This window comes from Oncorhynchus keta, chromosome 29, assembly GCF_023373465.1.
Source record: "Oncorhynchus keta strain PuntledgeMale-10-30-2019 chromosome 29, Oket_V2, whole genome shotgun sequence".
NCBI lineage: Eukaryota > Metazoa > Chordata > Actinopteri > Salmoniformes > Salmonidae > Oncorhynchus > Oncorhynchus keta.
The window spans coordinates 22,587,189-22,607,540 of NC_068449.1; the positions used below are offsets into that span (position 1 = coordinate 22,587,189).

The 20,352-nt window shown below is 44.5% G+C and overlaps 1 protein-coding gene across 5 annotated transcripts in view; it reads right to left on the minus strand.

Moving 5' to 3' along the window:
- The window catches only part of ttll5 (tubulin tyrosine ligase-like family, member 5), a 91,657-nt gene that overhangs the window by 18,660 nt on the left and 52,645 nt on the right, over positions 1-20,352 (minus strand). For 4 of the 5 annotated variants that reach the window (XM_035742858.2, XM_052486209.1, XM_035742856.2 and 1 more), the window contains 3 exons: positions 7,994-8,192; positions 4,298-4,518; positions 384-469 (listed from right to left, as the gene is read on the minus strand). In XM_035742858.2, the coding sequence (XP_035598751.1) occupies positions 384-469; positions 4,298-4,518; positions 7,994-8,192 (506 nt within the window). The other variant, XM_035742859.2, reaches the window with a different exon arrangement.

Below are 20,352 nucleotides of genomic sequence, written 5' to 3' on the forward strand. Positions count from 1 at the left end.
CAGTCATCTGACCTCTATAGTTAGATACATGGAGCCTATCTGATCAAACAGCAGATCACCATTGTAGTAGAAAGTTATGTATTTATACAGTCAGGTGCCCCCTAAATCTTTTGAAACAGACCCATCAGGCCTGGATTTGTGCACAATGAGAAGAGCCTTACAATAGCTATACTCTTGTCATTGCTTGCAGATCCGGTCTGAAGCAGTCAGGCCAGAAATATCAAAATGGTGTTGATCAGTCCTCGATGGAAGAATGGTCACTATGCCTGGCTGTGATCACTGACACTGGCATGGAGAGGGCATACCATCTGCCCAAGGACTACAGCACCAGTGGGCAAGCAACAAACAGGGAGGGGAGCATGTGTGTGGACTGTCAGACCCACCTGCTTTCCCACACACGGCCTCGTAGACCACATGCTGCGAGTTGGACGTCAGAGCTCCATTGGCTGGGCGTTCTGATGAGGTCTGTCTGTGGGCAGAGACAAGATAAGAGTGATCGACTCCTGTACAGTACATTACCCAGAGAGATCCAGAGATAGTGCAAAAACAAACCAATGCTGTTCCACATTCATTGTTGTGGAGGGTTCCACTGATATACTGTAGTGTCCTTCACTCTTATTGTAAGAGCATTGTGAAGGCCAATTCTCTTACAGAGTTACAGTAGTGGCATAGGGATTACTGGCTCCTATTACAACTATGGATACATTGTGAGTGTACTGTGACATCACCAGGCAGGAAAAATGTAAAGCGTGGTGGTTTGCTATGTGCTGTCCATATGGTCTGGTGGGGGTCTCTTGACACTCCAAGAGGTTAAGTGTTTACTGAGTGCTGGGACACATTCCTCTACCATGGTAGCTGTCCTGGATGACGTTTTCCTCAACACTGACGCTCCAAAAGAACACATACGTCGTAGGGTTAGCTGATAGAGTTGTGGTGCCAGCTGGGTCATTTGTGGAATTACCTGTGTGTTTTTAAATAGAAAAGTCATGAGAACAGGTCTCATTGTGACTGATACCGTTTCATGAAATGGGTGACCAATTCTTTCCAGCAAGTACTACCAATGTGTATAGGGCACTGCCTCTTAATAGAACACACAACACTGGCTCTCACAGAAACAGACGACACAGGGACAATGTGTGTATACAGCTCCTCAGACTAAATCATTATGGGTGGAAGGAGGACGTAAAGCAGGGGCCAACAAGCCTGTAACTCTATACATTAAATGTGCTAAGCATTTTTTGGGGAACAACAAATAAAGCTTAGCTGGTATTAACCTATCGCCCCATAACAGTGGCTTGACAAAGCAGCATTAACAAGGTAATGAGGGCACACACTGCTTCCTTGTAGGGGCTGCACAGTTGTTCCTTCACACCATTACACAACCACCAATAGGACTGGCTCACTTAAAGTGCGGCTTAACTATACAGGAAGCAACCCTTTAATATTTGGAGAAAGCTTGACCTCTGGGTTCTTCATATCACTTTGTCAACAGTCTCTCACTTCTCCACGTCATAAGGTGTAGACCGGCAAACATAGCAGTATGGAAGGGCTTAATATATTGAATACGTATCTCTGCATGGCGTATGCACCCATAGTTAGACGTTTTGGAAATAAATGTAAAGCCTAGTAAAGAAGCCTTTTCTTTCAGAGGGGTTTGAGTGGATTTTCCCAGATAGACTATGAAATATAGGAACAAGGTTGCCTATGGTTGTGTGTTTCTTTGTGTATGGTGGAAGCGAGCGTTTCTTTATGTTATCTGGACGTCTAACGGGGGGGGATTAGTGTTCATTTATAAACAGAGTTTTGGCAGCGTGATGTGTTTATAGTATCAAGTCGTTCCTACGGCTGACTAATAGGCAGCGAAGGCAGCAGCCAGTCTGACAGTAATGGTTCTGCTGTAATTGTCACCCTATTAAGAATGCCACATGACAGCCTGGGTTTCCGTAGCTACAGCTGCAAAACCCGCCAAACCGCACAAACACCAAACACAATCATTTATTTGTGTTACAAATTGCTTTCAAATTTGTAACTGAAGTCATTCCCAGTTTGCAACCATGTTAGGCCAATCGACACTCTAGGGTCCTGCCCTACTGTATGCCACAGCTACAGTAAAAGCATGACAATTGGGCTATGGGTGAAGTTTAGAATTTGATTGACGTTATCCATAGCAATAGACAAGCCTTGATGCTTTGGTTTCATTTTAGGATATCTCAGAAGCAGTCATTGTTGCGAAACTAAGCTTCATTTTGGTCCATTCACATTCTTTCGGTCATCTCTCATCAATTAACATTTAATGAGACAGAAACTAATTCTGACAAATGTACTGACAAGTCTGTCCAATCAGTGGCTGAACAGACTTGGCATTTCCTCATGATGTTCCGCTCTGATTGGCTGACAGGGCAGCTTGGTGGTGGGTCCAGTGAATTGGCTCTTCTTTCTACATCCCAGCCCTCGGCGAGAGAGAGAGGAGACAGTTTGGCTGCTCCAACATATAAATCCACTCCCCTCTTTATTTGACTCCCAAACACAACTGCTAATCTTGATCCTTATTACTCACTTTCCGTTCTCCAACAAACCCAAAACTACATGTCATTCAGATCCTAGATTCAATAACAAAGACTAACTCTCTGTGTTCATCAATGATGTATTGTTCTGTAGGAAAACAGGCAGCAGGGGCAACATTTTGAGATAAGTATCAAATGTAAATGTGTTTTTGAGTTCAGCAGTTGGGAGGGTGTGTTTTGAAGATTAAATAACCTTGAACATTTCTAATACCTACAGTACGGTGATTTCATGTTGGGGTGGATGAGCTAAGGCTACTTAACCAAGGTATTGCGTTGCCATTGAAATGAGTTTAACATAAAGGGAAACAACTTATTATCCATTTCCTGTGAACAATCATCTCATCTTTTTTAGACAGAGGTTTGCTTTCTATCCGTCATTCTTTGTTTCCCTCTCTTCTTTCTTTTCTTCTTTTTTTCCATCAGTGCATTTTTGGTCTAGAAGCTTCCGTTTTTCCCACACTCTCCCCTGTCACACAGGCCGACCACAAAAATGCAGGACAGTGGAGAGTGTGAGGAGGTTCTGGAATTCTGCATGTAGAGGGTAAACACAGGAACTGCCAGGAAGACACACAGAGAGGAGCAAACATTGCACCTACCCTGCCCTAACCGACCTTGCCCTACCCTGCCATAACCGACCCTGCCCTACCCTTAACTATTCACTGCCTTCCCTCCCCTCTGACCATGTCAAGAGTCCAGGAGAGCGCTCCTCACACATCAGCAGCATAACACAACCACATCCCTCTGGCCTCTCCTGCTCCCTGGCTGGCCTTAGCCGCCACATCAAAGCTGCTATCTGCTGAGGCGGCCACTAAGGCTTTGTGTCATTAGCCAAATCCTTGTACCCCTGATGAAAGGCACCAACACGGACACTCTGATACAGACAGAAAGACAAGTGACATGCACACACACAGACAGAGATACAGTAAGAGCAGACGGGTAGAGCAATGGCTTTACCATACAGTTCTATAAATATCCCTACTTAGCAAAAAAGACTAATTCAAAATGGCCCGGTCCATATAAATCTCTCTGATGTAATACTAGAGAAAAACACATCATGGCTAGAGGGGGTGGAGGTTGAGGAGAGGAGAATGACAGAGCTGGGACCACTGCGCCTCACACTGGGGGAGAGGAGCCCTCCATCGAAGCCATGTGCTTTAAACAAACAAGCAACCATATCACTGAGTTTTGCCATTGCTGTGTAATTTAGCCAGATGTTGGGTAATAAAGCCATACTGCAGCGTGGGAAAGTGATGGCAGTTTCAGGCTTCGCTCCGTTTGCGCTCTCCCCAACGCTTCTTTCTTTCTCAATTTTTCCTCATCTCTTCTTCTGTTAATCTCCAAACAAAACAGGGTTTAAACAGCGCTCATAAATAGGGCCCTGCAGTTGAACCGCATTGTGTTTACTGAACATGCAGAAATCAGACCTGTGATGAGGTTGTTTACGGAACAGGCAGATACAGCCTGAAGCCAAGGGACTGGTACTGTTCGCTCCACGCTTCATGTAGGCTAGTCTAACTCTCAGTTCCGTTTGAACTCTCTGCTGCTGCTGGACCCTGGTTCACCCCTCCAGCACAGCCATAGTCCTCTAGACCCACTAGCTTACCATCACATATACTGCATATTCATGTCATGGTCCAATCAACGTTTCCACATTACAGTGGTAATAATGAACTTTCTAGTAAAAGACTAATGAACAGCAGCATCCCAGAGGCAGCTCTAGCCCCAGGTCTTACTTGCTGAGGCGCTGGGTGGCTGTCTTCCTGACCAGGCCCTCCCTGGCACTGCTGGGTGGTTTGGGGTTGAGGATGTGTCCTGGGCCTGCGCAGGCATGGCTGTGGTTCTGGCGGCCTGGGTGGGTCACTGGTAGACTGGAGGAGGATGGGCCGGTGGGAGCCTGGGGCCAAGGAGCCATCACAGGATAGGGTGGCATCATGGCCTTAGCAGCCAACATGGCCTAAGGAGCAAAAACCACACATTTAGCTTCAGATTCACAATAAAGTTAGTTATGACATTAGACATAAGAGGATTTATACAATAGGACATCATGTACCTAATCCCCTACCTAAATCAGGGATGGGAAAGACTATCAAATTGTAAATGTGCTCAGTACAACCATAAAAAAGATCAGACTTTGATTTCAGCAAAAATAAGTTCTGCCTTCGAGGTCATCTAAGGTCAAACATCATCGATCTAAAAGACAACTACATCAATTAGCTTTGAAAAAAGTGCTATCCTTTATCAAAACATACTCTACATATTTTGATGTTGGAAGCAGTGCAACACAAATTCTTCACATTTCATACTTGTTTAGACAAGATCTCTTTAATGGCTTCTAGAAACCTGGTAAACAACATGTTCATCCTGACATAATATTTAAGAACTACCGTTCACCGGTTGCCCGTGTTGCTGGGGAATGCTTCACAGACATTCTTTCCAGATCTCATGTTTATGCTATTTTCTCTGCCACTTTATATATCTATCTATCTATCTAACGAGCTAATGGTTTTCCAGCTTCCCAGCGCATGATTTCAAAGGGCCGGCAGCATGACAGAGAATATTTTGATGTAATTTCTGTGTTGATAAATGAGAAACTGAATTTCCAGGTTGGAGGGTCTGTGGTTGTGGAGCAGTTGAGCAGGGCCAGGGAGGGCACCTTTATTTGGCTGCCAGGTGGCCCCAGGCCAAGCCTGTGGAGGAGCCGCGCAGTCTGCACCCAGTAACTGGAACAGAGTAGAGCACCGGAACAGCGCTCTCTCTTTCTCACACACACACACACACACACACCTATGCTCCCCTGGATACAGTTTTATATTCAGTTAAGCCAAATACTTCAATCAATTCTGCCACAAGGCAGGGGAGGTGAGTGCCGGAATGTGGAGAGCGCTTATTTCAATAAGACCAAAACCTGCAATGGTTTTTCACGTGTCATTACAGAGTAGGGTCAAGGCATTGACTAATTCCTGACCAATGGAAGGACACAGTCTTGGAAGGAGGGTTTACTGTGCAATTCTACTCTGAGCCAAAGTGAATGAGCCTTAAGGCCATGGAACACATGGAAACACTACAGAATTGCAGGGCGTCTGTTCGTATAGACTCCCATTCAAGTCAAGCTGGCGAGAGAGACTGAGGGGCAGAGCAGAAGAAGAGGATATTTAAGGGACGGTTCCCTGATTGGGTGGTGACTCAAGGCGCACAGTCAGCCCTCCCATGAGCTCAGTAAAAGGGCTGTTTGTTAAGGGGAGAACAACAGGTTGGCTCTCTTAACGCAGTGCCCTTTATGGCATATGATTACACACACACCAACTAATGCTGCAAACCATTTCCTGCAATTTCGCAATCAGGGGGAGAGATGGTCCCTGCTCAACCCTACCTGGTAATCGTGGATGGATGGATGCTGTGAGTGGCTGGCTGAGAGTGGTTGTGGCTTGGTGAACTAGTGAACTGTGCTCAATCAGCGAGCTGGCGATGGGAGGGGAGTGGACAGGAGCTGGGGGGGATCACTTTCAAAGAGTCTTGCGTAACCCAGCCAGTCCGGGCCAAGAAAAACATCCCCTCAATTGCATTAATTACACTCAACCTAGACGTAAAAACGATGATGAGAGCAACTGCATTACTCAAAGAAAAAAAAAAGAAAAAACAACTGCGCCTCCCATCATCCCACCCCGAAAGGTGTATTTGTATTTATCATGGATCCCCATTAGTTCCTGCCAAGGCAGCAGCTACTCTTCCTGGGGTCCAGCAAAGTTAAGACAGTTCATACAATTTTAAAAACATTACAATACATTCACAGCACAGATATCACAACACACTGTGTGTCCTCTTGGCCTTACTCCACCACTACCACATATCTACAGTACCCAATTCATGTGTACGTGTGTATAGTGTGTATGTTAACGAGTGTGTGTGCTTGCATCTGTCTGTGCCTATGATTGTGTTGCTTCACAGACCTCGCTGTTCCAATAAGGTGTATTTTTATCTGTTTTTGTAATCCAATTTTACGGCTTGCATCAGTTACTTGATGTGGAATAGAGTTCCATGTAGTCATGGCTCTATGTAGTACTGTGCGCCTCCCATAGTCTGTTCTGAACTTGGGGACTGTGAAGAGACCTCTGGTGGCATGTCTTGTGGGGTATGCATGGGTGTGCCAGTAGCTCAAACAGACAGGTGCATTCAACATGTCAATACTTCTCATAAATACAAGTAGTGAAGAAGCCAATCTCACCTCCACTTTGAGCCATGGGAGATTGACATGCCAGTCAATATTTAAATCACCCAGAAAATATACCTCTAGTCTCTCCCCAACCTCCATTCATAGAACGGCTCTACAACAAATGCTGCAAGAAGAATAAACACAGATTTCCTGTCCAAGAACCAATGCGTTTTTTTTTCCAGTTTCAAAATTATATATAGTGTCAAGTAACCCAAGGCATTCAGTTTAATCTCATTCAGCAATGGCAGAAATCGCATATGTCACGACTAGTCAAGCAAGACTAAAAGGTTTTGTAACTATAACGGTTTATAAAAGTTATGCCTCAGAAATCAGTTTCAGCATTGTAATGGGAACAAAATTAATGTAGAATCTGATATGAGCTGTGAATGATGGGATTAGGCTTCTTATTCAGTGTAGAATCAGTGGCATTGCCACGCCAGAGCCCTTGTGGGCAGCCAGCCTTGATTACTTACCTTCCAATATAAGCACAGACTCAGTAGAACAAAGAGTTCGCTTGGTGTGAGAATTCATGTTTGCTTTCAAGAAACGAGCTCCCTGTGAGGATGTTCCCACTGGACACCATTTTGTTCGGCGGTTGGAGGAGAAATTCCCAGAATAACTTTGCAAGCACAAACATCAAGGCTTTCCTCTACGGGTGATGGGGGAGCTTTTGGAGAGTATCCCCATTGCTTAACAAAAACAAGCAGTTGATATTGCCCAGACCAAAAGAGATGAGGGTTTTCCTGATTTATAATTCAATAGCACTCAAATACCCTACTAAGTGTTTACATCTATGCTTTATTTGAGTAAGAGGGAAAGATCAAGGGATGGAAAGGGAGAATTGCAACTTCTAGTGTTTCTCTGAACCCCAATCAGAGAAAATCACAAAAAGTCTGTAAAATGGTTTTGACATAAAGCTGAACACTGGTTCCAAGGATTGGATTGTGTGCAACTTTCAGCCAGTGAGAGAAGGAGCGTTTCTAATACACTCTCACCACACTGTATATACAGTCTTGCAGGGTTTCTAGTCTGGGTCTACCTGAACATGAGGTTCTCCACATTCAGCATGTGGTTTACAGGAAGGCATGGTTCTCATTTTGTTGGGCTGAATAGTTCCAAGGCAACCAGAACTCCATAGCAGTGATATTTTTCTCTAAACTCCACAGCCACATTTACCCTACCGTTCGGTCTGTGGTATTGTGGACTGCAGCTCACTGACCTGGTGGCGGGTGCGACTCTGGTCAAGCAGTTGGCGGGACTGGAACTTCTGCTGCTGCAGCTGCTGGATGGCGAACTGGAGCTGGTAGCTGCCTGGGATGGGCTGGTAGCGCTGCTGGGGGCCGACGCCTCTCACCAGGTTGTAGGCACTCTGGGTCTCCCCATCCCAAAGACCCTCCTCATCTCTCGGCGCCCTGGGGCTATGGGAGCAAAAAGCAAAGTTAATTTGTACTGTATGCTTGATAAATTAAGAACTGAGCATCTAGCTTTTACTGATGCAAAAGGTTAGGCTCAGACAGCAGTGGAACAGAAATAACAGCAGTGGGGAGCCACGTTAGTATTTAGGCCTACCATCTCATCATCAGTCACTTGACTATGCAACCAAGACTGAAATGTAGTGTTAGCTCATGGCCTATTTCCCTCCACATGTTGAGTAGTAAGACTGAACAACAAGTAAAGGGCACTAGACAGCGTGCGGCACCCCAGCCGCTGCACCCAGATGCCCTCCTGTCAAAACTGACCAATCAAAGAGGCAAAGCAGAGAGCCGACCCGTGGCAAACATGGGGCACTTAGAAAACATTGAAACCTCTCCCGCCTCAGGGCTCTCAGTGCATCACGTTCCATCCACATCACATAGCCACAACCTGGAAAGCCAACCTTTGAACGGCTCCACACATTTGTAACTGGATTATCTTTCACTAGGACTAAGCCTTTCAGCCTTTTTGGCCCCATCTAAAGCAATGGGAGGGGGGATAGTCAAGTGCTAGTTCATGACAGGCTTATGTTTTTTTTACATTAGAAACATAGATAACATTGTAATAACATTTGTATACAGTAAAACTTAAATAAAATATTATCAGACTTGAAATAACACAATTCACCAGGACATTTTTAGAACAGAACTGAGATAAGGTCTAAAATTAGAATTCAATTAATCTTGAATAACAATGCACACTGCGGGAAAATAATCCAGTGTCGCTCACACAGGCTACATGAAAAATATTCCCGTCCGGCGTAGCCAAACAAAGACACAAGGGATCTGAAAGTCATGTGAATGCGTTATCCGCCCGCTCATTTCACGTAATGGCATGTATATTGCAAAAACAACTGGTGTGACCCAGAGCCATTGAAACTTTTTTCACCCTCTTCTGCTAACAAAGGTCTGTCTGTGAACCCTTTAAGACAACAGAGTCCAAATAACCACAAGACAAAACAAAACCCTGATGGATGGTTTCGCCTCCATTTTTTTGTATTTAAGCATTTTCCCCCAAAACTATTCCAAGTACAGTATGCTTCAGTTAGTCTTTACCAATATCTCTCCACTTGAGCTACATGGGAGGCCAAATCACAAATCCTCTGAGTCCCACATCAGGGGCCTCAGTTCCTGGCCATTCAATTCCAGCACAATAAATAACAAATAGGAAAAGGGGGAAAAAAACTGGCACATCTGAGTTTCCCATCACTGGTATAGTACATGTGTGCAGTTGTAGCAGCCTGGAGCCTGCTCTGCCTGCCTGCAGCATGTGGGTGTCAGTGTGAACCCTGCTGAACTCACTGTACTGTAATATGCTGATATGACTTACAATAACACAGCAGTGTGAGCTGAGCACATGTGCAGCATCAATCTAACTCAGCGCCGAATGTGGGAAAAAGGCCGTTATGAAATGACATCATGCTGCTTCAGCCCACCATACCTCCAAGTCCTGGCCGAGCTGGTCAATGTGGACATCAGGCTCAGGGGTTCAGGGGTATTTCCAGCATCAGTCAAAATGTTGGACACACCTACTCATTCAAGGGTTTTTCTTTATTTTTACTATTTTCTACATGGTAGAATAATAGTGAAGACATCAAAACTATGAAATAACACATATGGAATCATGTAGTAACCAAAAAAAAAGTGTTAAACCAATCAAAATATATTTCCGATTTTTAGCCACCCTTGATGACAGCTTTGCACACTTTTGGCATTCTCTCAACCAACTTCACCTGGAATGCTTTTCCAACAGTCTTTCTAACAGTCTTGAAGGAGTCTATGCTTAGCACTTGTTGTCTGCTTTTCCTTCACTCCGCAGTCTAACTCATCCCAAACGATCAACTGTGTTGAGGTTGGGTATTTGTGGAGGCCAGGTCATCTGATGCAGCACTCCATCACTATCCTCCTTGGTCAAATAGCCCTTACATAGCCTGGAGGGTGTTGGCTCATTGTCCTGTTGAAAAAACAAATGATGGTTCCACTAAGCGCAAACCAGATGGGATAGCGTATCGCTGCAGAATGCTGTGGTAGCCATGCTGGTTAAGTGTGCCTTGAATTCTAAATAAATCACCTACAGTGTCACCAGCAAAGCACCCCCACACCATCACACCTCCTCCATGCTTCACGGTGGAAACCACAAATGCGATCCGCTCACCTACTCAATGTCTCACAAAAACACGGCGGTTGGAACGAAAAATCTCAATTTTGGACTCAGACAAAATTTCCATTGCTCGTGTTCCTTTAGTAGTGGTTTCTTTGCAGCAATTTGACCACGAAGGCCTGATTCACACAGTCTCCTCTGAACAGTTGCTGTTGAGATGTGTCTGTTGCTTGAACTCTGTGAAGCATTTATTTGGGCTGCAAGGTGCAGTTAACTCTACTGAACTTATCCTCTGCAGCAGAGGTAACTCACCAAAGAGCTTGATGGTTTTTGTGACTGCACTTGAAGAAACTTTCAAAGTTCTTGAAATTTTCCAGATTGACTAACCTTCGTGTCTTAAAGTAAAGACAGACGGTTGTTTCTCTTTGCTTATTTGAGCTGTTCTTGCCATAATATGGACTTGGTCTTTTCCAAATAGGTAAAATACTTGTAGTAACCAAAAAAGTGTTAAACATGATTCCATACTTATTTCATAGTTTTGATGTCTTCACTATTATTGTACAATGTAGAATATAGTAAAAAATAAAGAAAAAACCCTGGGTAGGTGTGTCCAAACTTTGGTACTGTATTTTCTCCCCCTTGTCCTCCATCTAGAGGGACATCGATATGATAACTATGAAACACAGAGTACTGGAGCCTACAATGTTGAGAAGCAGAGAGCTGGTGGATGGGTTCAAATTGCCAGTGTGAGTGCAGTGCATAAGTCCATCTCTCATGTGTGTGACTGAAATGGGGGGGGTTAGTCCATACTGCCTGTTGAGGGGGGAAGGGATGTTACTAGGGTGTCGATGTCAACTCATTAACATGGTCCCCTTATCCCAGGTTGGAATTTCTCTCTCCCCTGCCTAAGGGGATACCTTACTACCAGCACTACATCTGGGTCCAATTGAGGTGGAAAAGAAGAAGCTTTTCATTGAAAGGAGGAAAGATATCAAACCATTTTTGCCCCATTCATTTTTAAGTTTCCCTGAGTTTTCTGGGGAGCCAAATAGGCTCTGCAAATGGACAGTCACAAAATGTACTGGAATTAAATGCTGCGACAACATCCGACCAAGTAAAACAACAGTCTGACAAAATATTGAACAAAACCAAAGATACCAGTATGTGTTGCGGTAACCAGGGTCTGAGCGATTCTTGAGTACTGCAGAATCAGAAATGGTGGCCCTGTGGTTATTTGGAAGCAAGTTTCCAGAAAATTGGAACGGAAATGGCACCACACCAAACTGGAAGTCTTCTGACTAGCTTGGAAAGACAGTACTGTGCAGTATCGAAGAGCCCTTACTGCTGCTCGATCATCCTATTTTTCCAACTTAATTGAGGAAAATAAGAACAATCCGAAATTCCTTTTTGATACGGTCGCAAAGCTAACTAAAAAGCAGCCTTCCCCAAGAGAGGATGGCTTTCACTTCAGCAGTAATAAATTCATGAACTTCTTTGAGGAAAAGATCATGATTATTATAAAGCAAATTACGAACTCCTCTTTAAATCTGCGTATTCCTTCAAAGCTCAGTTGTCCTGAGTCTGCACAACTCTGCCAGGCCCTAGGATCAAGAGAGACACTCAAGTGTTTTAGTACTATATCTCTTGACACAATGATGAAAATAATCATGGCATCTAAACCTTCAAGCTGCATACTGGACCCTATTCCAACTAAACTACTGAAAGAGCTGCTTCCTGTCCTTGGCCCTCCTATGTTGAACATAATAAACGGCTCTCTATCCACCGGACGTGTACCAAACTCACTAAAAGTGGCAGGAATAAAGCCGCTCTTGAAAAAGCCAAACCTTGACCCAGAAAATATAAAAAACTATCGGCCTATATCGAATCTTCTATTCCTCTCAAAAGTTTTAGAAAAGGCTGTTGCGCAGCAACACACTGCCTTCCTGAAGACAAACAATGCATATGAAATGCTTCAGTCTGGTTTTAGACCCCATCATAGCACTGAGACTGCACTTGTGAAGGTGGTAAATTACCTTTTAATGGCATCAGACCGAGGCTCTGCATCTGTCCTCGTGCTCCTAGACCTTAGTGCTGCTTTTGATACCATCAATCATTATTTTGGAGAGATTGGAAACCCAAATTGATCTACACGGACAAGTTCTGGCCTGGTTTAGATCTTATCTGTCGGAAAGATATCAGTTTGTCCCTGTGAATGGTTTGTCCTCTGACAAATCAACTGTAAATGTTGGTGTTCCTCAAGGTTCCGTTTTAGGCCCACTATTGTTTTCACTATATATTTTACCTCTTGGGGATGTCATTCAAAAACATAATGTTAACTTTCACTGCTATGTGGATGACACAGCTGTACATTTCAATGAAACATGGTGAAGCCCCAAAATTGCTCTCGCTAGAATCATGTGTTTCAGACATAAGGAAGTGGATGGACTTTTAAACTCGGACAAAACAGAGATGCTTGTCCAAGGTCCCAAGAAACAAAGGGATCTTCTGTTGAATCTGACAATCAATCTTGATGGTTGTACAGCCGTCTCAAATAAAACTGAATGACCTCGGCGTTACTCTGGACCCTGATATCTCTTTTGAAGAACATATCAAGACTGTTTCAAGGACAGCTTTTTTCCATCTACGTAACATTGCAAAAATCAGAAACTTTCTGTCCTGAAATTATGCAGAAAAATTAATCCATGCTTTTGTCACTTATAGGTTAGACTACTGCAATGCTCTACTTTCCAGCTACTCGGATAAAGCACTAAATAAACTTCAGTTATTGCTAAATACGGCTGTTAGAATCCTGACTAGAACCAAAACATTTGATCATATTACTCCAGTGCTAGCCTCCCTACACTGGCTTCCTGTCAAGGCAAGGGCTGATTTCAAGGTTTTACTGGGCTTGCTCCTACCTATCTCTCTGATTTGGTCCTGCCGTACATACCTACACGTACGCTACGGTCACAAGGCGCAGACCTCCTAATTGTCCCTAGAATTTCTAAGCAAACAGCTGGAGGCAGGGCTTTCTCCTATAGAGCTCCATTTTTATGGAATGGCCTGCCTACCCATGTGAGAGACGCAAACTCGGTCTCAACCTTTAAGTCTTTACTGAAGACTCATCTCTTCAGTGGGTCATATGATTGAGTGTAGTCTGGCCCAGGAGTGTGAAGGTGAACGGAAAGGCTCTGGAGCAACGAACCGGCCTTGCTGTCTCTGCCTGGCCGGTTCAACCTTTTCCCACTCGGATTCTCTGCCTCTAACCCTATTACAGGGGCTGAGTCACTGGCTTATTAGGGATCTTTCATACCGTCCCTAGGAGGGGTGCTTCACTTGAGTGGGTTGAGTCACAGAGTCACCCCCCTTGGGTTGTGCCGTGGCGGAGATCTTTGTGGGCTATACTCGGCCTTGTCTCAGGATGGTAAGTTGGTGGTTGAAGATATCCCTCTAGTGGTGTGGGGGCTGTGCTTTGGCAAAGTGGGTGGGGTTATATCCTTCCTGTTTGGCCCTGTCCGGGGGTGTCATCGGATGGGGCCACAGTGTCTCCTGACCCCTCCAGTATTTATGCTGCAGTAGTTTGTGTCGGGGGGCAAGGGTCAGTTTTTTATATCTATCCGGTGTCCTGTGTGAATTTAAGTATGCTCTCTCTAATTCTCTCTTTCTTTCTTTCTCTCTCTCGGAGGACCTGAGCCCTAGGACCATGCCTCAGGACTACCTGACATGATGACTCCTTGCTGTCCCCAGTCCACCTGGCTGTGCTGCTGCTCCAGTTTCAACTGTTCTGCCTGTGATTATTATTATTTGACCATGCTGGTCATTTATGAACATTTGAACATCTTGGCCATGTTCTGTTAAAATCTCCACCTGGCACAGCCAGAAGAGGACTGGCCACCCCTCATAGCCTGGTTCCTCTCTAGGTTTCTTCCTAGGTTTTGGCCTTTCTAGGGAGTTCCCTAGCCACCGTGCTTCTACACCTTCATTGCTTGCTGTTTGGGGTTTTAGGCTGGGTTTCTGTACAGCACTTTGTGATATCAGCTGATGTATGAAGGGCTATATAAATAAATTTGATTTGATTTGATTTGGATATGAAGACAGAGATGGAGGTAACAGTGGAGAGAGCGTTTGGGTGCCAAGGTAGAGAGAGACATTAGTGTTCTCCTCACTGAGGGGAGTAGAATGTGCCAACCATGACGTATTACAACCCTAAATACACAATTGTGGTGCTCAATCACAATTTCAAACCACAGCTATTGTTACCCAAAAACTTACTGGAAATGAATTATTACCTGAGCCAATTGTTCGATCCAGGATCGGGTATAATTAGTAAAATACAGAGACTAAGCAATCTGGCCTTCTTTTATAGGCTTGTCCTAAACTAGCAAGAGAGCTAATGATAAAACCCTGATGTTTTGGGCTCCCGAATGGCGCAGTGGTCTAAGACACTGCATCTCAGTGCAAGAGGCTTCCCTGTAGTACCTGGTTCAAATCCAGGCTGCATCACATTCGGCCATAGGGTGGCGCACAATTGGCCCAGTGTTGCCTGGGTTTGGCTGTCATTGTAAAAAATAATTTGTTATTCAAACTGACTTGCCTAGTTAGATAAATAAAAAAATGTTAGAGACTTTTAGAAGGTCAAATTAATGCCTATGAGAAATCAAACAATTTCACATCAATGATGCGGTTTGGGACAATTCAAAAAAACTAAGTATCGGGAAGTCAAGCGTTACCCCTGACAACAGAGTTGTGAGGTGTCTATATAGTAATAGTATAATGGTGTTTATGAAAGTGAGTGTAGCCAGCCGCCCCCTGCTCCAGGTTGACAGCAGAGTGGAGTGGAGAAGCAGCGTCTCACTCTCTGTGTTTCAGAGTGCTGAGGCAGCATACCTGGCAGCATGTCGGCACATCAAAGGGCCAAGCTACTCTTTGAAACCCATCATGCTTCACCCCTGTGGTTGCTGCTTAAAGAGCCAGCGTGCTTAACAGTTTCAGTATGTTTGGCACAGACCAACGGCCCCAGTTGTAGGGGGCTCAGGAAATCCTACATGAAAGAAACAGCACTCGAAGTCAAAATCAAGATAATTTATCCTAATATCTCATCAACGATGTTACACCGCTTTCTAAGATCCCTACGCCAAATTTACGGTTGCGGGTAATGGGGTGGAAAAAAAATTGGGGTTTGTGTTGGTGCGGAAAGTAACAGAGAGAAAGTGATGGATGGCACGTTCTTAACAGGAGAACCTTCTGACAAAGGGATCATTTTTACCTGAGCTGTCCTGTGACGAGGTGAAGGATCTCATCAAAATCTCTGTTATGAAGTATTAGCAGCAGAGCTCCTAAGTGGCAACATACTTTAGTGCACTCAAGAACAGTTTTTTATGGGTTTACCTCAGAGGATTTCCAGTTAAAAAGTAGAATAATAGTCCTCACATGAACTGGGATCAAAAAGGAGAAAGTACTGTAGATAAGATAAAAGTACTTAAAGTTTAAATGTCACATGCACAAGTGAGTGTGCATAAATAAAATACAAGGGTCAACTCAGTCTGTGTAGCTATTTGGTTAGCTATTAGCAGTCTTGGGAATATAAGCTGTTCAGGAGCCTGTTGGTGTCAGACTTGATGCACAAGTACCGCTTGCTGTGGGGAAGCAGAGAGAAGAGTCTATGGCTTGGGTGGCTGGAGTCTAACAATTTTCCGGGCCATCCTTTTGCACCACCTGATATAGAGGTCCTGGAAGGCAGGAAGTTCGGCCCCAGTGATGGACTGGGCTGTCCGCATTACCCTCTGTAGCGCCATGCGATCAAGGGCGGTGCGGTTGCCATACCAAGCGGTTTTGCAGCCAGTCAAGATGCTCAAAGGTGCAGCTGTAGAACTTTGAGGATTTTTAACCTCCCGAGGGGGAATAGGCGCAACTTTGGAACTTGTTAACAACTGTCCACGTGTGTGTGGACCATTGTAAGTCTTTAGTGATTTGGACACTGAGGACCTTGAAGCTCTCGACCCGCTCCACTGCAGCCCAGTCGATGTGGGGCGTGAAAGCTGAGCTGTAGTCAATGAACAGCATTCTCACATAGGCATTCCTCTTATCGAGGTGGGTGAGGGCAGTGTGGAATGCAATTCAGATTGTGACGTCTATGGATCTGTGGGGCGGTATGCAAATTGGAGTGGGTCTAGGATGGAGTTGATGTGTGCCATAGGAAACCTTCCAAAGCACTTTATGATTACAGATGTGAGTGCTACAGGACGGTAGTCATTGTGGCATGAACCCTTCGAGTTCTTGGGAACAGGAATGATGGTGGTCAACCCAACATGTAGGGATTACAAATTGGGACAAGGAGAAGTTGAAAATGACCGTGAATATGCTGTTCTGCGCATGCTCTGAGAACGCGCCCTGGAATAACGTCCGGCCCAGCGGCCTAGCGAGTGTTGATCTGATTAAAGACCTTAGTCACTTCGGCCTCAGAGAGCGAGATCACCCAGTTCACTGGGTCAGTGAGGGCCCTCACACACGACACAGTGTTGTTGAAGCATGTATTAAATGCATCGAGTTCGTCTGGTAGAGAGGAAACGTTAGGCATATCATGACTTGGTCTTCCTTTGTAATCTGTGATGGACTGTAGATCCTGCCACATGCGGCAGGGGCGGCGGCGCTGGTAATATGATTCCTCCTTATTCCTATATTGTCCTTTTGCTCGTTTGATGACTGTGTGGAGGTCGTAGTGGGACTTCTTGTTCTTGTCCTCAGCCGTAACCTCAGGGTTGTATTTGATAGCTGTGTGTGCAGCAGCCCTGTCCTTTAGTTTAGTGCAAACCATCCTTCACTCATGCTGCCAACATACCCTCGTAAAATTGACCATACCGATCCTCGATGATGCCATTTACAAAATAGCCCCCAACACATGCAGTCTATCACAGTGCCATCCGTTTTGTCACCAAAGCTCCATATACTACCCACCACTGTGACCTGTACACTCTCGTCGGCTGGACCTCGCTTCATACTCGTCACCAAACCCACTGGCTTCAGGTCATCTACAAGTCTCTGATAGGTAATGCCGCGCCTTCTCAGCTCACTGGTCACCATAGCAGCACCCACCCGTAGCAGGCGCTCCAGCAGGTATATCTCTCTAGTTACCCCCAAAGCCAATTCCTCCTTTGGCCGCCTTTCCTTCCAGTTCTCTGCTGCCAATGACTGGAATGAATTGCAAAGATCACTGAAGCTGGAGACTCTTTCCCCCTCACTAGCTTTAAGCACCAGCTGTCTGAGCAGCTCACAGATCACTACACCTGTACATAGCCCATCTGTAAAAAGCCCATCCAACTACCTCATCACCATACTGTATTTATTTATCTTGCTCCTTTGCACCCCTGTATCTCTACTTGCACATTCACCTTCTGTGCATCAATCACTCGTGTCTAATTGGTATATTGTAATTACTTCGCCACCATGACCTATTTATTGCCTTACCTCCCTTTTCTTACCTCATTTGCACACACTGTATATAGATTTTCTTCAACTGTATTATTGACTGTATGTTTTGTTTATTCCATGTGTAACTTTGTTGTTACATGTGTTGAACTGCTTTGCTTTATTCTTGGCCAGGTCGCAGTTGTAAATGAGAACTTGTTCTCAACTTGCCTACCTGGCTAAATAAAGGTGACATTAAATAAAGAAAACTGTGGGGACAACGTCGCAGATGTATTTCCTAATGAAGCCAGTGACAGAGGTGGTTAACTCGATGTTATTGGTGGAGTGTCTGAACATATTTCAATTAGCACTAGCAAAGCAGTCCTGTAGCATAATCTCTGATTCTGATGACCATTTCTCAACCGGGAAGAGTCACCGGTACTTCCTGTTTGAGCTTCCGCTTATAAACCGGAAGAAGGAGTACAGAGGCATGATCTGATTTGCCGAATGGGGATGAGGGAGGGCCTTGTATGCTTGCTTGTGGGTAGAGTAATGGCGAAGGAGACGTGTTGATGGAAGTTTGACATCATGTTGTGGCAGGTAGTCTAGTGGTTAGAACATTGGGCCAGTAACCAAAAGGTTGCTAGATCAAATCCCCGAGCTGACAAAGTAAAACTCTGTCGTTCTGCCCCTGAACTAGTCAGTTAACCCACTGTTCCTAGGCCATCATTGTAATTAAGAATTTGTTGTTAACTGACTTGCCTAGTTAAATAAAGGTAACATTTTAAAAAATGTGTCTCAATGATGTGGAATTAAAAATCGCCAGCAACAAGAAAAGCAGCCTCCAGGTGCAAGTTTTCCTGCTTGTTTATAGCCTCGTACAGTGCGAACTTGTTATTTTTCTTATCCTGAGTGTAATGTATACAACAGTTGTAATAACAGCTGAAAACTCCCCCAGGATGTAGAAGGGTCAGCATTTGACCATCAGGTATTCCAAGACGGGTGAACAATGGGTCGAGACTTCCACTGTGCTCGAGTCAACACACCATTTGTTTTTGATGAAGAGGCAAAACCCTCCGCCTTCAATTTCCCTGACTCTACTGTTCTGTCTGCTCTGTGAATGGAGAATCGAATTGGATAGCCATGGGTAGTATCTTGTCTAAAGCCTTCTGTCCTTCTGTGGCTCAGCTGGTAGAGCATGGCGCTTGTAACGCCAGGGTAGTGGGTTCGATTCCCGGGACCACCCATACGTAGAATGTATGCACACATGACTGTAAGTCGCTTTGGATAAAAGCGTCAGCTAAATGGCATATATTATTATATTATTATTATATTATAAAGCCATGTTTCAGAAAAGCAGTGAATATTGCAGTTACGAGAGTCCCATTGATAGCAAATACACAAACAGAGGTCAACCATTTAATTATAGGATGGCAATGGCCAATAGAATGAAGGGAAGAGGTGGCTGGTTTTCCCCTCGCCTTAATCTCGCCTGGACTCCCCCATTCTTGTCTCCAACGCCGGCATTTCCTCTTGGTTACCCCGAAAATTGGGTCAGTTACAGAAAGAGCCCAGGGCAGATGAGTCAAAGTTGAAGCCAGAATTGAGGCAAGTAACTGCAGATCTAATGTTCAAAATTTTGTCTGTTATAAGAAATGATAGCGGATAGATTTTGTGGAAATTAAAAATAAAACGCTAAAAGATTACAAAATAGAAAAGTTGGGTTGGAGCTTGCAAAATGGCTGCCATACAGTACGGCGCCATCTTCTGTTTTGGAGGATAATGCATCAAGGTCATAACAATTAGGCTACATTTAAAATGTGAAATGTAAAAGTTAATGTCTGTCTCCCTCCATACAACTACTCTTTGAGATGATACATTTAATAGAATGCATCTTCCTCCATTTGTGGAAATAAAAACATTTAAAAAAGGGAAAAGGCCAGACATTCCAGGAATTCCCACACAGTTCCATACATAAGGAAGGGCTGGACTGGAAAAACAGAGAACGGGAGATCAGGGCCAAACTGTCTGAGACATTGTCACTCACATATCACTGTAAAAATAGAGAGAGCAACCATGTATGCTTAAACCTTGCTCGGCCACCTCTTCCAGAAGCAGCATCCAGCAGAGGTTGAACCCCCCTTAACTCACGTGACGCAGTCTGGCACACATATTCACAGTGTCCATGTGCTCACTTCTCTCTTCCCCTCTCCCTCTCTGCAGTCTGCATTGGCCCATGTGAGGGAGAAAGCATGGTTGCAGAGAAGAGGGTTGGAGCAGACTGGCTATGTGGCAGACTTACTGTTGACTCTGCCCCCACTTATCCAATGCAATGTATTAGGCTGCCAGCATGCTTCACACACTCCAGGCAGCTATCAGCTAACTCCACAGCTAGCCTCACAAAGCACAATTAAAACGCTTCAAAATAAGCATTTTGTTAGTCAAAGGCCTACATTGAAATACCCCATTAAACCCAGAAGTTGAAAATACTTTTCCAAAAACTCAGTCTTCAATTTAAAGATTCTTCAGAGACCATTAAACCTGGCTTGAGTATTTATTGACTGTGACCAAATAGGCTATCACAAACTAAAGCATCTATAA